At 41.7% G+C, this 17,956-nt stretch overlaps 1 protein-coding gene across 2 annotated transcripts in view; it reads right to left on the minus strand.

Annotated features, from left to right (window-relative positions):
- Nucleotides 1-4,221: 4,221 nt before the first annotated feature.
- MED13L (mediator complex subunit 13L) overlaps nt 4,222-17,956 on the minus strand; it is a 202,315-nt gene continuing 188,580 nt past the window's right edge. For both annotated transcript variants that reach the window (XM_063350783.1, XM_063350782.1), the window contains 6 exons: nt 17,787-17,945; nt 16,583-16,759; nt 14,167-14,321; nt 10,466-10,627; nt 8,320-8,432; nt 4,222-7,125 (listed from right to left, as the gene is read on the minus strand). In XM_063350783.1, coding sequence (XP_063206853.1) covers nt 6,993-7,125; nt 8,320-8,432; nt 10,466-10,627; nt 14,167-14,321; nt 16,583-16,759; nt 17,787-17,945 — 899 coding nt within the window. In that variant the 3' untranslated portion in view covers nt 4,222-6,992. The remainder of the gene's footprint in view (nt 7,126-8,319; nt 8,433-10,465; nt 10,628-14,166; nt 14,322-16,582; nt 16,760-17,786; nt 17,946-17,956) is intronic.

The raw sequence follows: 17,956 nt of genomic DNA on the forward strand, positions 1-17,956 counted from the left end.
TTTCTATGTGTAGATATTCCCAGGCTAGTTGTTGTAACATTTTAATTCACCCGTCTTCCTTTTTTAATTCATCTTTCTCCGTTGCTTGTCTTTTCCCCCCCTCTACGTTCTCTCTGCTCCTGACTGAAATTGTTTAGGGAGGGAAGGTTTCGCCACAGGAAGAATGATTCCTTTAAATAGAAGCAACATTTTACTAGTGAAAAAAGGCCCAACATCAAAAAAAGGAAGTCAGCAACATAAAGTGCTAAGAGGAGGGCAAACAAGTGAGGGGGGAAAACCTCCAATTCCACTGCTAGCAGCAGAGGGGTGTCCTGTGCCCCCGTCACTCTGCTGCAGTAGACAACATGGGTCTTGATGGGACAGGCCTGCTCTGAAGCGCAAGTTGTTTTCCACTTGGACTCCCTGTTATTTATGTCTAAAGTCACCCTGAGACCGGGCTCGAACGCTGCCCATTCCATGTTCCCATTCAGGTTCCTTTTCTCCCTCCTGTCCCTTGCTTGACAATCCCATTGTGCACTAGTGTGTGTCGTTGCAGCAGAACGCCGCCTCCGCACGCTCCCGGCTTTGGAACGGGCAAAGAAACACAAGGGCAATTACTTTTAACTCTAAAATGCTGCTTAACCCAGCAGTTAGGGCAGTTGCTCACAGCACCTTTCTTTTAGCACTTCTATGGACCATTACCCTGCTGGGACTCCCAGCGGCTCCTGCCCTGCCCTACGCACCGCACTCCCTCACCCGCTGCTCTTGTACTTGTCTTTTCCCCGGGCGCTAATGAAATTACCACCGAAACCGATTACAAGTAGGGGTGGAGCACTTTGACCAATGAACCCACACCTGCTCGCGTGGTTGACCTTTAATGATCCAGCTCTGTAGATGCGTGTAGTTTAATTTGGGGTTTTTTTTTAAAGCCTGTTCTATGAGGAGTCTGTAGTTTCATTTGCCATCAAACCATGACACCTGCTGGAAGACAAGGGACACGACTGTGATTTATTAATGGGGCAGACAGCATAGGCACAGAGACTGAATAGATGTGATTAATGTGACACGTCACGGCTGTCACTGCTGGCAGAAAATCACAGATAAAAAAAAAGTGGTTGGCTTAAAAACAGTTTTTTAAATATTCGCCCAAATGCAAAGTTAAAAAAATATGATTTTTTTTTTTCCTCATCTGTGGGATTAGGTTTTACAGAACTGCAGGCACCTGTGAGCTTTTTGCATGGGGGGGGGTGTGTGTGTTCCTTTTTTAATTGGGATTCTGGATATTGGAATCCATTGGCGGGAAGTTCTCAAAAAACTCAAGGTAGCAGCGAGGCAGTTCAGAATGTAGCTTGTCCCTAGATTTATACTAGTTTGGTACTGTTCTAAGACCTGGCTTTGGGGGTGGAGAGGATGTTAACAGCAGAGGCTGGTGCAGCGTCCGCAAACCCGCGTTAGAGCCTGGCAGGGCCTTTGCTCCTTAAACCAGTCTCCTGGGAGCAACCAGAGGGAGCCGGGGAGTTCTGGCAGGGCTTGGTCTTGATTCTTGCTGCAAGACCATGAAAGATATTCTTGTAGAAAGCATTTGTAGTAAGTTCTAGCAATTCCAGTGTCCATGCCGGCTTTCTAGAAGGGCACTTGATGCTAAGTAATGTTTTGGTTTGGTTTGTTTTTTTTAATGGTTTTGTTTTGTTTTGATTTTTTTAATGGTATCATAATTCTGAAAGGTTTTAATAAGTCGTTCTTATAGGCAAAACAGCTAATGTTTATACAGACAAATGAGCACGTATTTTATGTTTATAGCTTACCTAAGCTACATTACACATGCTTGCGGCACGGTCAGGCTGCCAGCTGTGGGACGAGTCCCAGTCTGGAACCAGGGCGAGAGCTGAGGCGTGCTGAATGGTCTCGGAGCCGGCACCGCATCTGGAGTGGAGCAGGGCTGATCCGTAAGGTGGGGCAGCGGCAGCTGAGGGCAGGCTGTGTTCAGGGCTGGCCGAAGTCGGTGCCACCTTCTGTCAGGTTTTTGAAGAGTATTTCAGGCTTCATTAAAACAGCGCTGAGTTTATACATCCCCTGGAAAGCACTACGGGGCGGCTGCTTTGATACCTGGGAGAGGAACAGTGGGTTAAGCGTAAAACAGGGTCTGCCCACATAAACACTTGTTGGTGTGTTAGGGTTCAGTTTCAAAATAAGGAAGTGGAAGCAGCATCATTTTATAAATACCGCTTTGTTGTTAAAGACCAAAGATTTCCTGTTTTGGGATCTCAGGGCTGTTTCTGTTTGCACTATAAATGGTGAGAGACTGACCATAAACCTAATGTTTACTTTCACGACTTCTGATGCTTTCTACATGTGCCTGAAGTGTTTTCAGGAGGCCATCGCGTTTAGCCAAAAATAGAAATGGCAGTTGGAAAAAGAAGAGTAGTTTAATGACTGTCTAATCTTTAAAAGCTTTTTCTTCATTGTTATTAGAGACCAGCACAGCAGTACTGTACCCATGTGTCATAAATATTACACTATTGTTATAGATCAATTGAGATTTTAGTTTTCATTCAATTCTTCCTTACAGTCCTCACGGAGCAGAATATTTAATTGCTAGGTTTTGTCTTTAAAGCCAATGAATTAGCCACAAAGTAATCTCCAGTTAAAAAAATATTGCTCTGCAATAATTCCATCTACTTACAGCACTCGCAATGGAAGACTGAAGTGGAAGTTCTGGAAGAACTTGTACAATGTCACTTTTTAGGAATTTACCAATAGCAAAGTGAACTAAAAGATAGAAGCTTGAAAGTTTAAAAATAAAAAGGCAAAATCTTAGGAGTTATTTTTGTAACTACCTAACTTTAAATTTAGAGATAAGATGTGCCAAAATTGAAGTGGGCTGGAAATAACAGCTACTGAGGAAATCCCAGGCAGCCATTAGAGCAGCAGCTCCTTGATGCAGTCCCAGGAGCCGGGGCTGATGCAGGCGCGGGCTCCAGCTCTTCGTGGAAAATGAGTTGTTCCACTGTGCGAGAGAGCGAGAGACAAACATCAGTTCTAGGGGCTGCAGCAATTCTCTCATCTCACGCTGAGTCTCCACCGCAGAACATACACGGCTCCCACCAGCAGCGCTGGTGCTGTAGGTACAACTGGAAAGAAAGGAAGGGGCAGGCTGTAGTTTGCTGTTGTTTTTTCTTGTTTAAGAGTAAAGCAAGGGATATGGTATTTAAAATATACAATTCTTTAAGTACAGAAAATTATACATTATCCAAAGATTCTGTTTTAAGTTTTTCCAGAACTATTCTTACGGGAGATGAATGCAAAATAGCCCCCTGGCCTTATTAAGGTGTAGCACTCAAAGGACTTGGGGTCTAGTTGTTTATCATTTTTTTGCACGTCTGCGTTTAGAAATGAACCTGCCAAGTACAGAATGTCTCAGTTGGAGGGGACCTCCTGCAGCCTAACCCTGCGCCCAAGCGCCTGGTGAAAGCAGGTAGAGTTCATCGGGCTGCACAAGGACGTGTCCAGTTGAGTCTTCAGCTCCTCCAGGATGACGATTCTACAGCTGCTGTGGGCAACCCGAAGCGGCAGATCTGGTTTCGTATTCCTCTTTCACTGGGGCTGACGGCGCTTCAGTCACCCTGTCTGTAATCTGCTGCACGGGGAGGAGGTTACAGGCCTGACACGCCATTGAAATCTCCTGATAAAGACTCACCTGCTGCATACAGAGAAATTGCATCTGTGATTGAGGAAGCTCCTGTGATCAGAGTTCCTCATGTACAGCAGCTGCTGCTCACGTGTCGCCACATTATCCCGGGTTACTTCCACCCACCCCGCTTGGCAGAACTTTAAACCTGTTCATCTCGGCATTTACATCTGCGGCACCAGATTTCCTCTCACAACACACATGATTTTAAATAGAACAACTGTTCTATTTGGCTTTGATTTCAATTTTAAAGAAAAGTACTGTTGCAGTGTGAACCTTTCTATGTTTTGAGGAGCCTCGTTACTCTGACAGGGACCCTGACGAAGCCAGAGCTTCGCCGACACGCAGCACATCCAAAGGGCAGGCGCTGGGTTAATCGGGAGGCAGCAGTGCGTGTCTGTAAAGTAAATACATATTAAAAAGCCCATAAATTAATTTCAGTTCTATTCATATCACACGCAATCTCTCCCTTGGCATGCAAGCCCTCCTTCACTAGGAATGCCAAAACCTAAGAGTTAAAGAAAATACTCGTAAGAAGAAAACTCCACCAAGAGTTTCAGTAATTCAATAATTTATTCATCTAAAAAAGTGTGTAAAAGTATATAGCTCTCATCCACAAGGTATATATGAATGACATTTAAAATGGAGGTCTTTATTATTATTGTTTCTTTTTATCAAAGTCTTTTTTTAGTGTATTGTACCAGCGATATACTGTAGATTTAAAATGAACTTCACATTTTTTTTTTTGTTTTCTTTCAAATTGTCGGCTATATATAAAAGAAGCTCACTGCAAAATGCTCAGAGAAAAAAAAAACAAAAACAAAAACAAAACCAAAAAGAAATTCAGAACTCCCCAGAAATGTACAGCTTTTACATTTAAAAAAGGTTCTGAAATATACATACAAGCATGCTGGGCATTCCCCACCCCCTCCCTCTCCCTTTAGCTCAAACAACTGTAATAATAATTCTGATTTAGGCATGAATTTCCAAAGTTAGAAATAAAAAAAAAAAATAAAATAACTTTCTTCACTCTGTAGGAAAGCCAGGGCTTGTACATTTCAGATTAATTCAGTAAAAAACTCACAAGTAAAATAATGCATATTTAAGGGAAATATTATACAGAACTTTTCACACTGAAGTACATAAGATTTTTTCTTTAAAATCTATTGCCATTCATTTATTTTGCACAAAAACGTATAAATATGTCACCAGCTTCTCTTAACTTAAAAAAATTAAATAAAAGACACCAGATGAAAACTACTCCTTGCTGCCCTTTTTTTATTCTTAATTTTTGCTTAGAACCAGGTTTCTGGGGAAGAAACGCCCCTGGATAAAAACGGCCCATTTAAAAAGAACAAACAAAATAATAATCCAAAGTTCAGATGAATCCTGGGAACAAATAACCCCCAAATGGTAAAAGATTACAAATGTCTACTTTACATTTTTTCCTCCCCAAGTTAGATTTTTTCTTTTTATACAAGTTTACAATCTTCATCTTTTTATGCTCTTCAAAAGGCCTTGAGAATTTTCTTTTCTGATTAAGAAAAAATAGTACTGCAATATTTTTAAAGTCAATTTTACACTGTACACATTAGATACAAATGGTTTGATATCAGATTTTTTTTTTTTTAAACCTATACATTGCAAAGAGGATACCCACGTGGGAGGTGCGGTGCAGAGAACGAAATAATCCATTTACAGGTTACTTCTCTGACGTCACCTTCTCATTACACAAGCAGGTTTTTTTTTTTCTTTATTATTTTATATAATTTGTTTTAAATGTTACATTATCTCAAGAAAAATACTTTTTAAAATCATAGAATTTCCTTTTTTTTAACCAGAACATGAAAGTCTTTTGGAAGAACTTTAAAATTGGTAGGTTTTTTCTCCACAGATAGATAACTAGGTCACCCAGCCTGATCAAAGTGCCCGACCCCTCGCGTAAGGCGGTCCATGCCTGCTGCACAGTGCAACAACAAACATTAGAAAACGGAGTTTAAATATAAACCCCTTGAAGCCTGGAATGAAGGAGTCATAAAAATACTTCAATTAGCCATTAACCTTTAAAATGGCAATCATTTTACTAAACAAAGTAACTTTTCCACCACAGTGGTATAACTTCAAGTACTAATTTAATGATATAATTTTTAAAAATTATTTCTTTGAAATAATATTCCTATAGTCAGAAAAAATACACCAGATTTGTAACTGATTTAGTGTAAACAAAAACCATATTTTTGGATATGTACATGGACGAGTCGGCCCAGAATTAAAGGGCGACTTGGGTTTCAGTAAATAGTTTTCTAGCATCACTAAATTTACTGGAAATATATTTCAATCATAGCTCTACAATAGATTAATTTACCGCTTTCCATTTGCCCTTACATCGGGCTTTAAAGTATTTTTCCTCCCTACCTCTCTCACTCCTCTTCCGTTAGGTAGTGTTATCCTTCATTAACCACTGGCCATGTCTCGCTTTAACCAGGCTAACTGCAGGTGAGAATCCCTTCCAATGCCGGTCCAGCCTTACCAGGATGCGCCTCCCTTCCCGGCTCGGACTCTGATTGTTATTAGCTTCACTTTTGATTTCTAGGTCAGAAGAGTGAGAGGTACGTAGATAAATAACCCTACAGTGGAACGGAGCTGGATTTTTAAGATATTCTACTCTTCCTGGTCCTTTATAATTTAATCCCTCCCCTCCCCAAACCTAAAAATAAATAAAGTATCTCCAGACCATTCATAACTACATGGACAGGTAACAAATGCATGCATTCATCCCAATCCACTCTGACAGGAACTCCAGGTAGACGGAAAACTCCAATATTTATACGAGACTACAGCTGTGTGGTTGGTTTCTTTTCTCCTCCTGTAAAGTCCCAGTTTCTGATGATCAAACAACAAAACAAGTTTTGGACAACCCAAACTGGTCACTACAAGGGATTTTTACTTGCAGGGCTGAAACAGCTCTTGGTTGTTTATCAGAGTTCCTAATGCAAAAAGATACCGTAGTCTTCCTTAAAAAAATAAAATATTAAAAAAAATAATCACACTGACCAGTAGTTACTGGGCCACCAAACTAACACTGGCTTGAGGTTACTCTGTGTTCACTGTTCTTGGATGTTCCCAGATTTTGGACTGAAGCTGCCAGAGATGTTAATGGGTAGTTAAGTTTTGAACACTGCAGAATTCACATGTGCTTTTGGAGGAACAGAAGCACAGCACAGGACTGGTCTGAAGAGAAGCGAAATTGTGATCTTTGCAGACTGTGGCACGTTTCTCAAGTTGAGGGGAGAATAAGCCAGAAGAACAAGTGCTTTTCTATCTATTAAAGTATATTCATGATGGCATTGTACAACTGAGTGAGCACCACAAAGTGGACAGGAAGGCAGGAGCTGCGATCCTGAGTGGCAGGGTTACACGTAAGCCAGGACAGTGCATTGTACTGCTCCAAAACGAACCTGCAGAAGAGAAATGCAGAGAGAAATTAAACCAGAATTCTTTACTCCTTTCCTTCTTCATGACTGACTTAAACTTATCTCAGGTTTCTCCTGGAGATGCGACGTCAGGCGGACTGCCTGGCTGTATAAACGCTGGTGGTGTTGGCAGAGTAGGAAACTCATTAAGAAGGGGGGCAGGGGAACCACGAAGTTTTAGTTTGAATATGCTCGAACTGGAAAGCAAGCTATTTGAATGCAGGCCCTCCCCACTCCATGGTAGAGATTATGGAATAAATGGTTCCAATACCACTGTATTCAAAGCTTTGAGTTTTGAACACCTCTAAGGACAGAGGCTCCACAGCCTCTCTGGGCAACCCGTGCCAGTATTCGGTCGCACTTCGTGTGTGAACCTGGATTAGAATTTCTCATGTTGTAACTTATGTCTGTTGTATCTTGGCCTTTCCCTGTGCATTGCATCATCCTTTAACTCAAACAAAGACAGCAGTACCCCAGGCCAGCTGTCATTGCTCAGTCCCCTAAGAGGATGCAAATTCAGCTCTTCTAGATGAATACATACACCACCAATTTTCTTAGATCAGTTCACGGTTCCTGCTGATAGTCTCTAATTGGTTAAATGTTACGTATTTGTTATATGCTGTCTCATAAACTAGATCTTTTTTCAGTCCCCAGCAGGTGGGGTGGAGGCAAACAGTCCTCTAGTTATCTTGACCAATACCAGTCACAAATGTGTGTTAATTCAGGAAGAACGTCTCCTTTATATCCCAATTCCTAAAATACTGATAGCAAGAGAGTACTTTTATTTCCATCTAGAAATCAATTTGGTTTGGTGAGTAAAAATAATTATCGACACAGTCCAGATTAGACCACCAGCTAAGCAGAATGATCTTTGGGAGGCAAACCAAGGTGCCCCCTGGTAAGGCAGAGCTGTCTGTAAGATCTCTGTACACGGTTTTGTACAGTAGTATGGAAAACCGATGAATATCCCTCAAATTGCTGCTCTGTGGTGGCAGAGGTAGCGGCTGCAGTGAGTCACCCGCTGCTCTGAGACACACATGTAGGGGACAGTAGAGTTATAAGCTGTTGATAAAGCTAAGAAATAATTTTGCCAGATTGAAAACAAAAAGATCCCTCTCAAATGTCAGAGCTCAGTCCCCGCAGCCTTAGGGAGGAAATGCAAAACCGAAGAGGTGTTACCTCAAGACATCTGATGTAGTTTTAGAGTCAAGGGGGTGAGGAACTCGCTGAGAATTTCTGGCAGGTAGAAGCTCATCTGTCTGCGCTACAGAGATATGGTGATGTAATGAGGCCTGCGCAAAGGAAAAAAGCACAAATTAACTCTTCATGTAGCACGTACTTCTAAAGATTCACAGTGAACAAGGGTATTCTGAATTGTCTCAGGACAGCACAGAAAGTTGGCAAGTCTTTGCTGAACCCACCATGACCATGTGTATTTCCAAGTTCCATAACTTGGATTACATTTTTGAATAAACCGACTTCCCTTTTTGACTCGAACAAGGATCTTTTAGAATGCTGAATTCTGTTCTTAACGTTAGTCAGGGAAGAAGTGATGGGGGGAAACACCTGGGACGTGGCAGTGGTTCTTCTGGCATTTCAGTAACAAACCATCCCAAGTCTTCAGACTCTGCAGGGAGGAGACCCATCGCAGGGTGCCAGCAGGGGTGGGTGTCCGACCAGGATGCTTCGTCCTGCTCTCTGCTGGGACGGTGTCTCCATCTGCCTCGGCTCTCCCTGGAGCAGGGCTTGTGCGTTGGTTTATAGAGGAGCAGGAAAGGGATTTCATATTGATCATGCGCTGGGGGCAGAGCCACCGTGCAAGCCTTTCAAGTGGGTAGCCTAACACGCCACCCGGCCTGCCGAGGCAGAACCTCTCATTTATACTCCTCCAATTATGGCACGCATATTAGAGGTGAAATGCTTCAGCTCAAAAATACTTAATCCAAATCAGGCAAAGATGACTCGACTCTGTATGCCTCACATGCCGTACAAGTTTCCTAATTGCAGCGCGGTGCAGCATGAAGGAGACAGCACCACCTGCTCCCTGAATGGCGTACAAGTTACTGCATGAATTCAGCCCCTTGCTTTTATTAAAAATTGTCCAAACCAAGACAGTATGTTCCAAGTCAAATTAAACATTTAATGCAGCCTAGATCTGAGAGAGCAATTGTGTTGGGCTGGGGGGTGGTGGTGCAGGGAGGGGTGGTGGCTCCTTCTCTCGAGTACAAATCTAGTATAAGCCAACGGAAGGAATTCATGAAGTTGCCTGGAGCTCTGCGGACTGTATTTTTACTGCTGGAACCGAAACATAGTCTTTGGATTACTCATTCACAAGAAAAAGGTAGTTTTAAGTTTTGCATAAAACTTCATCTCTATCTCCAAGACCATGGTGTTTTATTTTTCATATTATTTTGAAATCTCCATTCTGTAGGTCGAAAGCAAAGCACATACTTCAGGGATATCTATCGCTGAAAAGCGCAGAGTGTAAGGAACAGGTTCAGTATTTGCTATACTGAATACAAAGCCTGCCATGCTGACTGCAGTCATTGTTAACAGCAGTCCTAAAATTGCTTATTTTGCATGAGGAAAGAATTGAGAAATATTGAACACCTTTATTCTGGTAATTGCCTGATAGGCATGGATGAGAGAATTCAGTTAAGTGTTGCAAACATGTTTAGTATTTATTAATTAATATGGGAATGGATAAAGAAAGTGGTACTATCTTTATTATTCTCTGTGTTGTTTGCTCAGATAGCTATGTGATGCTACTGAAGGCAGATTTTTCACCTTCTTTCCATGCTGACAAGGTTCACATTTTTTTGATTCAATTAAATAAGAAGCCGCAGGACACTCTACAGGGAGCAGAGCACCTCTAGTAGTTGAACCAAGACTGCTGTACACGTCTCGCAAGCACTTGCGATTCTGGAATGGATCAGGTTCGCTCTGACACGACAGACCCCACTGTGCACCTACTCTCCTTTCTCACTCTCGATCTCTGGGTCATTACACAGAACAGACGGTGTGTCCCTCCTGTCTTAGGCTGACCGAAAATGAAAACTGGGACACTTCTGTAATACCGGATACAGCTTTGATGAGTCCGTATTTAGAAGCTGCCAAACTATTGCGTTTTCAGGTAAAGGCTTTAGGAACTGATAATGAAGTTTTAATAGCCAGCTATCATAAGTACATTTAAACCTAAAATTGCATTTCTGTTTCCAGTACTGTCACAGTTGCGGTAACGTGCAAAGCCAACATTTTCAAATAAAATTCATAGGATATAAATAGAGTTCTTCCCCTTGCCCTGTGAAAGGATACCAAGACAGACCTTCAGGAAGAGGGGACACTGGTTTTGTGCCTGAGGACAGGATGACCAGAACCACTGCGGAAGATTCTCAGCTTTGGCAGTTGATACGAAGTATCCCAGAGCAAGAGGTTGCTGCTTCAGTTCTTCAGGGGCTTCTCTGGAAAGCAGGCGTTCCCCTTGGCTCTGAAAGAAGAGAGAAAAGGCAGGTTTAGCATTTTATGTCATTACATCCCACTCCAATAACACTAATTTTGTTTACTAATTACTCAGTATTTAATCCAGTTCTGTCTCGTTATTAGTGAGCTCTCCTTTAGTCATTCGTGAATCTTAGTCAAAGTTGTCTCATCCCTTCCTTTTTCCCCTGTACTTGGGTTCTCCAGGCTTATGTTCCAGAATCACTTTACATTCCCGAACAGCAATGTAAACCTCCTAAACTGAACCCAGTACGTGGGGAATTTGATGCTACAGAGCAGCTTAGGGGTACTGGGCTCTGGCTATGAATCTGAACAGCTTCTCATGTGCATCAGAGAGTAGACCAGTGTTGAATTTAAGTTTATAAAGCCTCATAGGCTTTTCCTACGCATCTCAAGCCCAGTAGTTTGCACTGCAGATCTTCCTGGCTTCAGCTAGTGGGAGGCTGTGTTACACACTCAAATATGGACGAACAGAGAATATCTGCATCTTTGTAAGTTTGGTTGTGTTCGCTTCTTCAGTTAGTTACGTTGGGAGCTTAGGAAAAAAATGCTACACTTGCTATTCCTTGCTATGGACATTCGGAGAGAAGATACTGTGCTTTCTTTGTATTTGTACTGCCAAGTGGGGGAACCGTGGGGAAAGGGAACAGCTGTCCCGCTTTTCAATTTATATCACTTAAGCATTTATTTATATACTCTATTTTTGCAGTACCAGTTACTCATATTCTTATATATGGACCAAAGAGTTACTTGGCGAGGAGAGAGTTAAACAATGAGAAACCGTCTGTAAAACTGATTTCGTCTGACTTTGAGTCGCTGCCTGGCAGCATATATGAGTTTGTGATTTTATTTCTGAAGAGTAAAACCTAGCTGAACCTTCCACACGCGAGGCTGTTGGATAGGAACGCTCGGTGTGAGCTCGCTCACCTCATCCCCGGTGTGTGTATATACACATCCCTGTCTCTCATGACCCACGTCACCAAACCTGCAAGGGTCCGCTTAGGTATCCGAAAGGGTAACTGCCATTCCGTTCTAGCGTACATTCCTATTTTGAATGCATGTGGGTTTTTTTGGAAACACTTTTTATTATTTCACTTCAATTTCACAGAGAAAAAAACCCAAAAGAAGCCTGCGAAGTATTTTAGCTTGTAACTTATCCCAGAAGAACTGGGATAGCAGTTCAGTTAATCCATAAACATCTTTTAAGTCAATAGGTTAAAAAAAATTTGGAAAAAAATATTCCACTGCACAGGAATTGGCTTAATCACAAAGCCTTCCCTGCTAGTCCTTCCAGCAGGTCTCTCTCCAAGAGTAATATCTCGATCAGGAATCGAAGGAAGTTAAACAGTCCATAAAGCCTGGAGAAGGCTGCAGCTCACCTGGCTGTGGGCACTCAGAAAGCCTAACAGCAAACCCTGAAACGGCTGCTGAGCAATCAGGACTTCCACTGCTAAACTGCGGCAATCAATTACGGGTTACAGGGACGAAGGCTTGACCTTCCCCGACCCACAAGGTAATGATCACACGCTGTTGCTTTTTTAAAACCAAAAATTACACATCAATTACTAGGCCCGTGTTAATGGTTAAACTGAATTACTATGACAGGTTCACCTAGAAATGGCTTGTCCGGGTCTCTAAGCTCTTTGGTCATTAACCTTTCAGTGCTGTTCTAAAGCCACTTGGATGGAGTTCCATTGAGAATTAGTTTTGTAAATGCATTTCTAGAAGTGGCACAGAACAGTGGTACAGAATCCAGCGCTGAATGAACTAAATAAGAGAGAAATTGTAGAGTGATGAGTTGTAATTTATGGCTGGAGGGTTTAGTAACAGAATTTAAAACTTTAAATTTGCCCACATACCAGTTTGAAATAACCAAGTGACAGTGATGTGCAATTATCTGGCCTTTGAAAAGTGGGCCGGTGTATTAACATAAGGTAAGGTGGTTGTGTCCCGAGATCACAAAATACAGTATTAGCATTTTTGTGGCTGATGCAGCAGTAATTTTTCACTCACAGACTCTATTAATCTGACCATTGAAGCACTCTGGCAGAGGTTGCAAGGAAAATACAGGCAGGACTTTTTCCTTCCAGGTGGTGAAACTAACACCGTTTAGTTAGTCATTTTCAGGGAGTGAGAATCCTTTTCTTAAGATATCTCATTTACATTTAGAAAAATGCAGCGCTTTGTTACAGGGGCTGAATGAGTAGCATCATTCACGGGCCAATATCTTAGCTGTACGTCTACCTCCTCTGAGTATCTGTTCTGTACCTCCTTTCATACAGGATTCATAGTTTCTCTTGAGACTGTTTAAAGCCACCGGTGATGGTCACAGACCCAGATACCGTTACTTATATTATTACAGATCACTAAACCAGAACTTTTAAATGTGTGGAGTTATCTGTCCTGTATAAAAGTTAGCCTGTTTCTTTAATAAAATACTGTATTATTTAGCAAAGAATATGGTACTGCTTTAAATGTACTATTTCTAGAATAAAACTTCTCCACAGGACATTATGAAGCATCAAACTTCTACATACTTGTGATGGAAACGATTGTAAGAGTACAGCTAAGTCTCTTACACAATTAAATATATGAGTAAAAGAGTTCCATCGAGCATGATCCAAATTATCCTAAAGCCGATTCAAAAAAAATACCTTGAATTACCAAAAATAATTTGCATTTTAAGTAATCACTGGTACTGGAACCAACTTTATAAAAGCCACTTCAAACAAAAATAACTTACAAACGCTATGTGCTCTGGGCTAATTTTTACTAAGAAAACAACATTTGCATAAACATCCAGCACCTGCAGAGTTTCTATGGGTAGGGCTTTATTATTAGGAGAATTATCTCCCTTCTTGCCTGCCCTAGAAATGCATGTGAACAGACCTGTCATATCTTCCTTTCTCTCAAAGACTTGTCACTTTGTGCCAGGACATTCCATATGATTTTCCAGAAAAGAAATGGATGAGTACGGATTAAATTTCACAGACTCATAGAATGGTTTGGGTTGGAAAGGACCTTAAAGATCATCTCATTCCAACCCCCCTGCCCTGGGCAGGGACACCTCCCACCAGCCCAGGTTGCTCCAAGCCCCGTCCAACCTGGCCTTGAACCCCTCCAGGGATGGGGCAGCCACAGCTTCTCTGGGCAACCTGGGCCAGGGGCTCACCCCCCTCACAGCCAAGAATTGCTGCCTCACATCTCATCTCAATCTCCCCTCTCCCAGTTTAAATTTATACAGGGTCATTAGGTACGTCTCTGCCACACAAAAATAAAGCTTCTCTCTCCCTCTCAATTGTCTTGTACACCAACAGTTAACTTGAGACATGTGAATAGTCAAAGCAGAGGCATCTTCTACAACAGTATTTAACCAGCACCTTCAATTTTAACGTTAATTTCTGCTTGCCGATGACCTAATTATATTTGAGAATCTACAGAAAAAAAAAAAAAGATTTTGTTGGAGGATTTGGGTCTTTTTTGCGTTTTATCTTACGTAGCACATGCCCTAAAGTGCTACAGCCTTACCCTGCTATGCTGGAAGTGAGATCCCACTCCAATGCCAGATGGTGATCCAGGGGAAGGAACCGGCGAGGAATTTGGTGAAGAGTGAAGATTCCCCGTTATTAAAATTCTAATGTCATTGTCCATGTCATCTGGGAATGGGAGGTCAAACATGTCATCTGAAAAAGAAAAGAAAAAAAAATAATTTCCAATGTGCTGTACTCATTTTTGTCAAGAAATTTTTGTCATTTATTACCGTTCCCTTTAATTTATTCTCATTCCATTTTTTTTTCACATAGTCTCAAGACAGATGAAAGCAGAGATAAACATGTTACTGTTTAATCCTTCTTAGTACCTTTGACCACAACCGCACAGACTTGAAAGGAAAAGTTGGCAGACATCGATTAAAATCATGCATTTTAACAATGGTCACAGAATGAACAAAAATCCCGTCATACCAGCTTAATAAAAATCCAAATTGAACTCTGTAAGAGAAAAAATGACACCTCTCTGCAGTGGGTCACAGAAATCCATTAACAAAATCCTTGAAATACATTAAACAACCCCAGGTTTGTTACTCTCGGCAGGTGCTGCTCTTCAGGCCTCCGGTGCTGCACACCGGCGCCCCGGCACGTGTGCTCGGAACCCTCGGGAGCAGCCGCAGGGGCATCGCTCACGGGATCACTGTGGCAGCAAGGCCTGCCCCACACTCACAGGCAAGGCACCGTCGGGATTATTTCAAATACTGCACCAGGATTTCCTGCCACACAGCTTTTAATATTTTACTTTCATCTCAGAAATTAAATGCAGTCATATTATCGTAAGTTGCTATTTGAATTTGGCTTATGTTAATGTGTGGGAAGGGCGTAAAGATACAATGAAAATGTGTTTGCATTCTGTGAGAAGTACATTCCATTACCGAGCCATTTGCAACACAGGTTATGATACCACGAGTAATTTTCATGATGGAAAGCTAAGACATTATAAATACAGAGCAAAAAATTACAGGCATCACAATATGGTTTATAGGGTTTTCTTCCTTACCCAGACTGCTCATCCGGCAAAGATGTTTCAGCAGGGAAAGATGTTTAAACGGTATAATGACAATTAAAGTACATTTTAGGGCACAGAAAGGGACAGTGGGAGCGGGAGCTGTCTGAATTAACCAGATTAATTGGAACTGCAGCCAAATTTATACTAAAACACATGGAGCCCTAAATAAGAGTCATGCATTTCTACATATTATAATAAATAATTTCTCTTGAAAAAGAAGAATTTACTCCGCATGAAAATGGGAGTGTGTGTCTTGAAGTGCTTTCACCTGCAGTCCTAGTGTTGCAGGTGGTTGTTTTTCTTCATCTTCTGAAGAGAAACACTGGATTGCCAGAGCAATGAATTAACCGAAGTTTATTAACTTCTGTGCTACAACCCCAGTAAACAAAACAGAACTAATGTTACGCTCTGCTTAGCCTCCAAAGCATAAATGAGATGGCTAATAGCATAGGAAGCAGTTTAATCATTAAGCAGAACAGAGTTAAGAAAATTAAATTTAACACCATTTTGGAAAACGCCAGTTCTTGTACCTGATTCTAATTAGCATCTGAAGTACTAAAGGGCAGGTTAACGCAGGTTAAATATTTGTCAGCACAGCGTTCAGTCAGGATTCTGGGGCCCTGAAAGGACAGCTGCGGAGGTATTAAGAGGGGTAACTTCCCTTCTGGGAGGCCCACTGGAATTCCAGGAGGAACAGATCAAAGCCAACTCTTTCATTAAAAATAGTGGGCCTTTCTTCCTCTCTGTGCTCTAACCTCCCTCTTCATAAAATACTTGTTATAAATGTTTGTAGTTACTCTTGGTTTAAATTTTTTTACAATCATTCTTAAGGATTTATGGCAAAACAGTTAGGAAAATACTTGTTTGATATAAAGTGTTAACCAGAGTCTTGCTGACATAAACTATAGGGTTAAATGCGCTTGAAAAACCACGCTGCTAACATTAAGAACTCTATGGTTGGTCTATTTTTGCCTACTTTACAGGAAGATTAAAATTCTAAAATAAGTACCTCCTTCTTCACAAGCTTTGTAGACACCAGGGCATGAAGCAAAGCACTGCTATAAAAAACAAGTTGACCTCATCAAGTCACAACAAGAAGCAGCAGCATTTTATAGTCCGTGCCATTTCGCGTATTGATTGGTCTGTATCGCTTTTGGAATAAATCGGCATGATTTATGAAAACAGACTTCAGAAAAACCCTAGTATGTTATCCTGAACTTACAAAGTACAGTCGTGTTCTCTTAAATTAGGGTGGCATGGAGTCGGGGGGGGAACACTGGGCCACTTGGGGTTTTTATTCCTGAGTGGTACAGCTCTGCTGGTTCTGAGAAGGCGGCTGAGCATTGGCAAGGATTTCTCCTGTGACACTGGAGAGGTGCTTACTCACCATTAGTGGGGCTGAATCCATCCTCATTGGGGTAATTTGCCGGTGCTACCTGGATGGTAGCAGAGGTTGGGAAAACCAGGATGTGTGTACAGGAGGCATCCTGGGGGGTGTTCAGCTGGGACGACTGCAGATTCAGCGCAGTGCTCCGGCCAAACACTGATCCCATGGTGACAGCATCTTCCCGAACAGAAGCAACAGCAGAGACATTAATTTGCATCACCTTCCAAATACATGTGCCGTGTTCAATTAAATTTCTGTGTATCTAAGCTGGGCTTCCAAGCTAATACACGTGTTTGAAGGTTCTTATCTTAAAAAGAATAAATTACTAGAGGAGCTTGAAATTAAGATCACAGTTTGTATAGATAATGTTTGGCTATGTGAATTCCCATACGATGCCCCACCTTTCCTTTCATTCTGCTGCCCATTAAACAAAGATTTACTTGTTAAACGAGTAAATTAAATTTATTTTCAACACACACATCTGTATAATTGTGCAATATACCCCACTTCGGTGGACATGAAAAAAGCAGAACTTGCCATCTACTTTCTCATGTTACAAAATCTCTGCTCTGAAAATTATTCAACTTGATGAGTAATTTTCAAGCCCATTTAATTCTGTTCCATGTAGTAATCTTTTATTTCTAAGCTTAAAAAAAATCAGAGTAGCTTGTAAGGATATGTCACCCCGTACATTAAAAAGTATGTGCTTACATAATACAGCAAATAACTAAAGGGAACCTCAAAAATTCCATTTTCTTTCAACTTAACTCTGTGAACTGCTGCTTATAATAGATCTTTCCAAATAACTTATGAAAGGCAGGTACGTTTATCCTTCCTCCCATTCACAGAGACTCCTGCTCTTTCCCACTGCAGAGTCTCACAGCGTCTGCGGTCTTCCTCGCATGAGGGCATCTACGACATCCCGTTTCAGCTGATGAGAACTGGTCTAGCTGAAAACAAGACCTCCCCACGGAAAAGGGCATCAGTTTGGTAGTGGCACACGGGACACTTTCCCCCAGGAGCCTACACTCCCAGCGTAGCATCTCTTCGTGGTATTTTGGGGAATTCTGCTGCCTCAACCTACATTTAGCCATGTTAATCAAGGTCGTCTTGTTGGACTCAAAAGTCTCCCAGAATTAACGTGCTTAAGTATGATAAAAGAAGAAAAGTTTCGTTGGCATTTAAATAGTTGGATAAAATGTACCTGGCATCACAACAAATGACCCCTGTGGCTCCATGGCAACTAAGCAGGCACTGAGGATAGAAGGAGAGTCCGCTGAGGAGATGCCACACATGCGGCACACCTCCTTCAGCTGTTTGCTGATTGTCTGCAGGGAACATTCCCCAAGGAGGATACTCCAGTCTGAAAGGAAT

The sequence above is a fragment of the Chroicocephalus ridibundus genome, chromosome 13 (genome assembly GCF_963924245.1).
Source record: "Chroicocephalus ridibundus chromosome 13, bChrRid1.1, whole genome shotgun sequence".
NCBI lineage: Eukaryota > Metazoa > Chordata > Aves > Charadriiformes > Laridae > Chroicocephalus > Chroicocephalus ridibundus.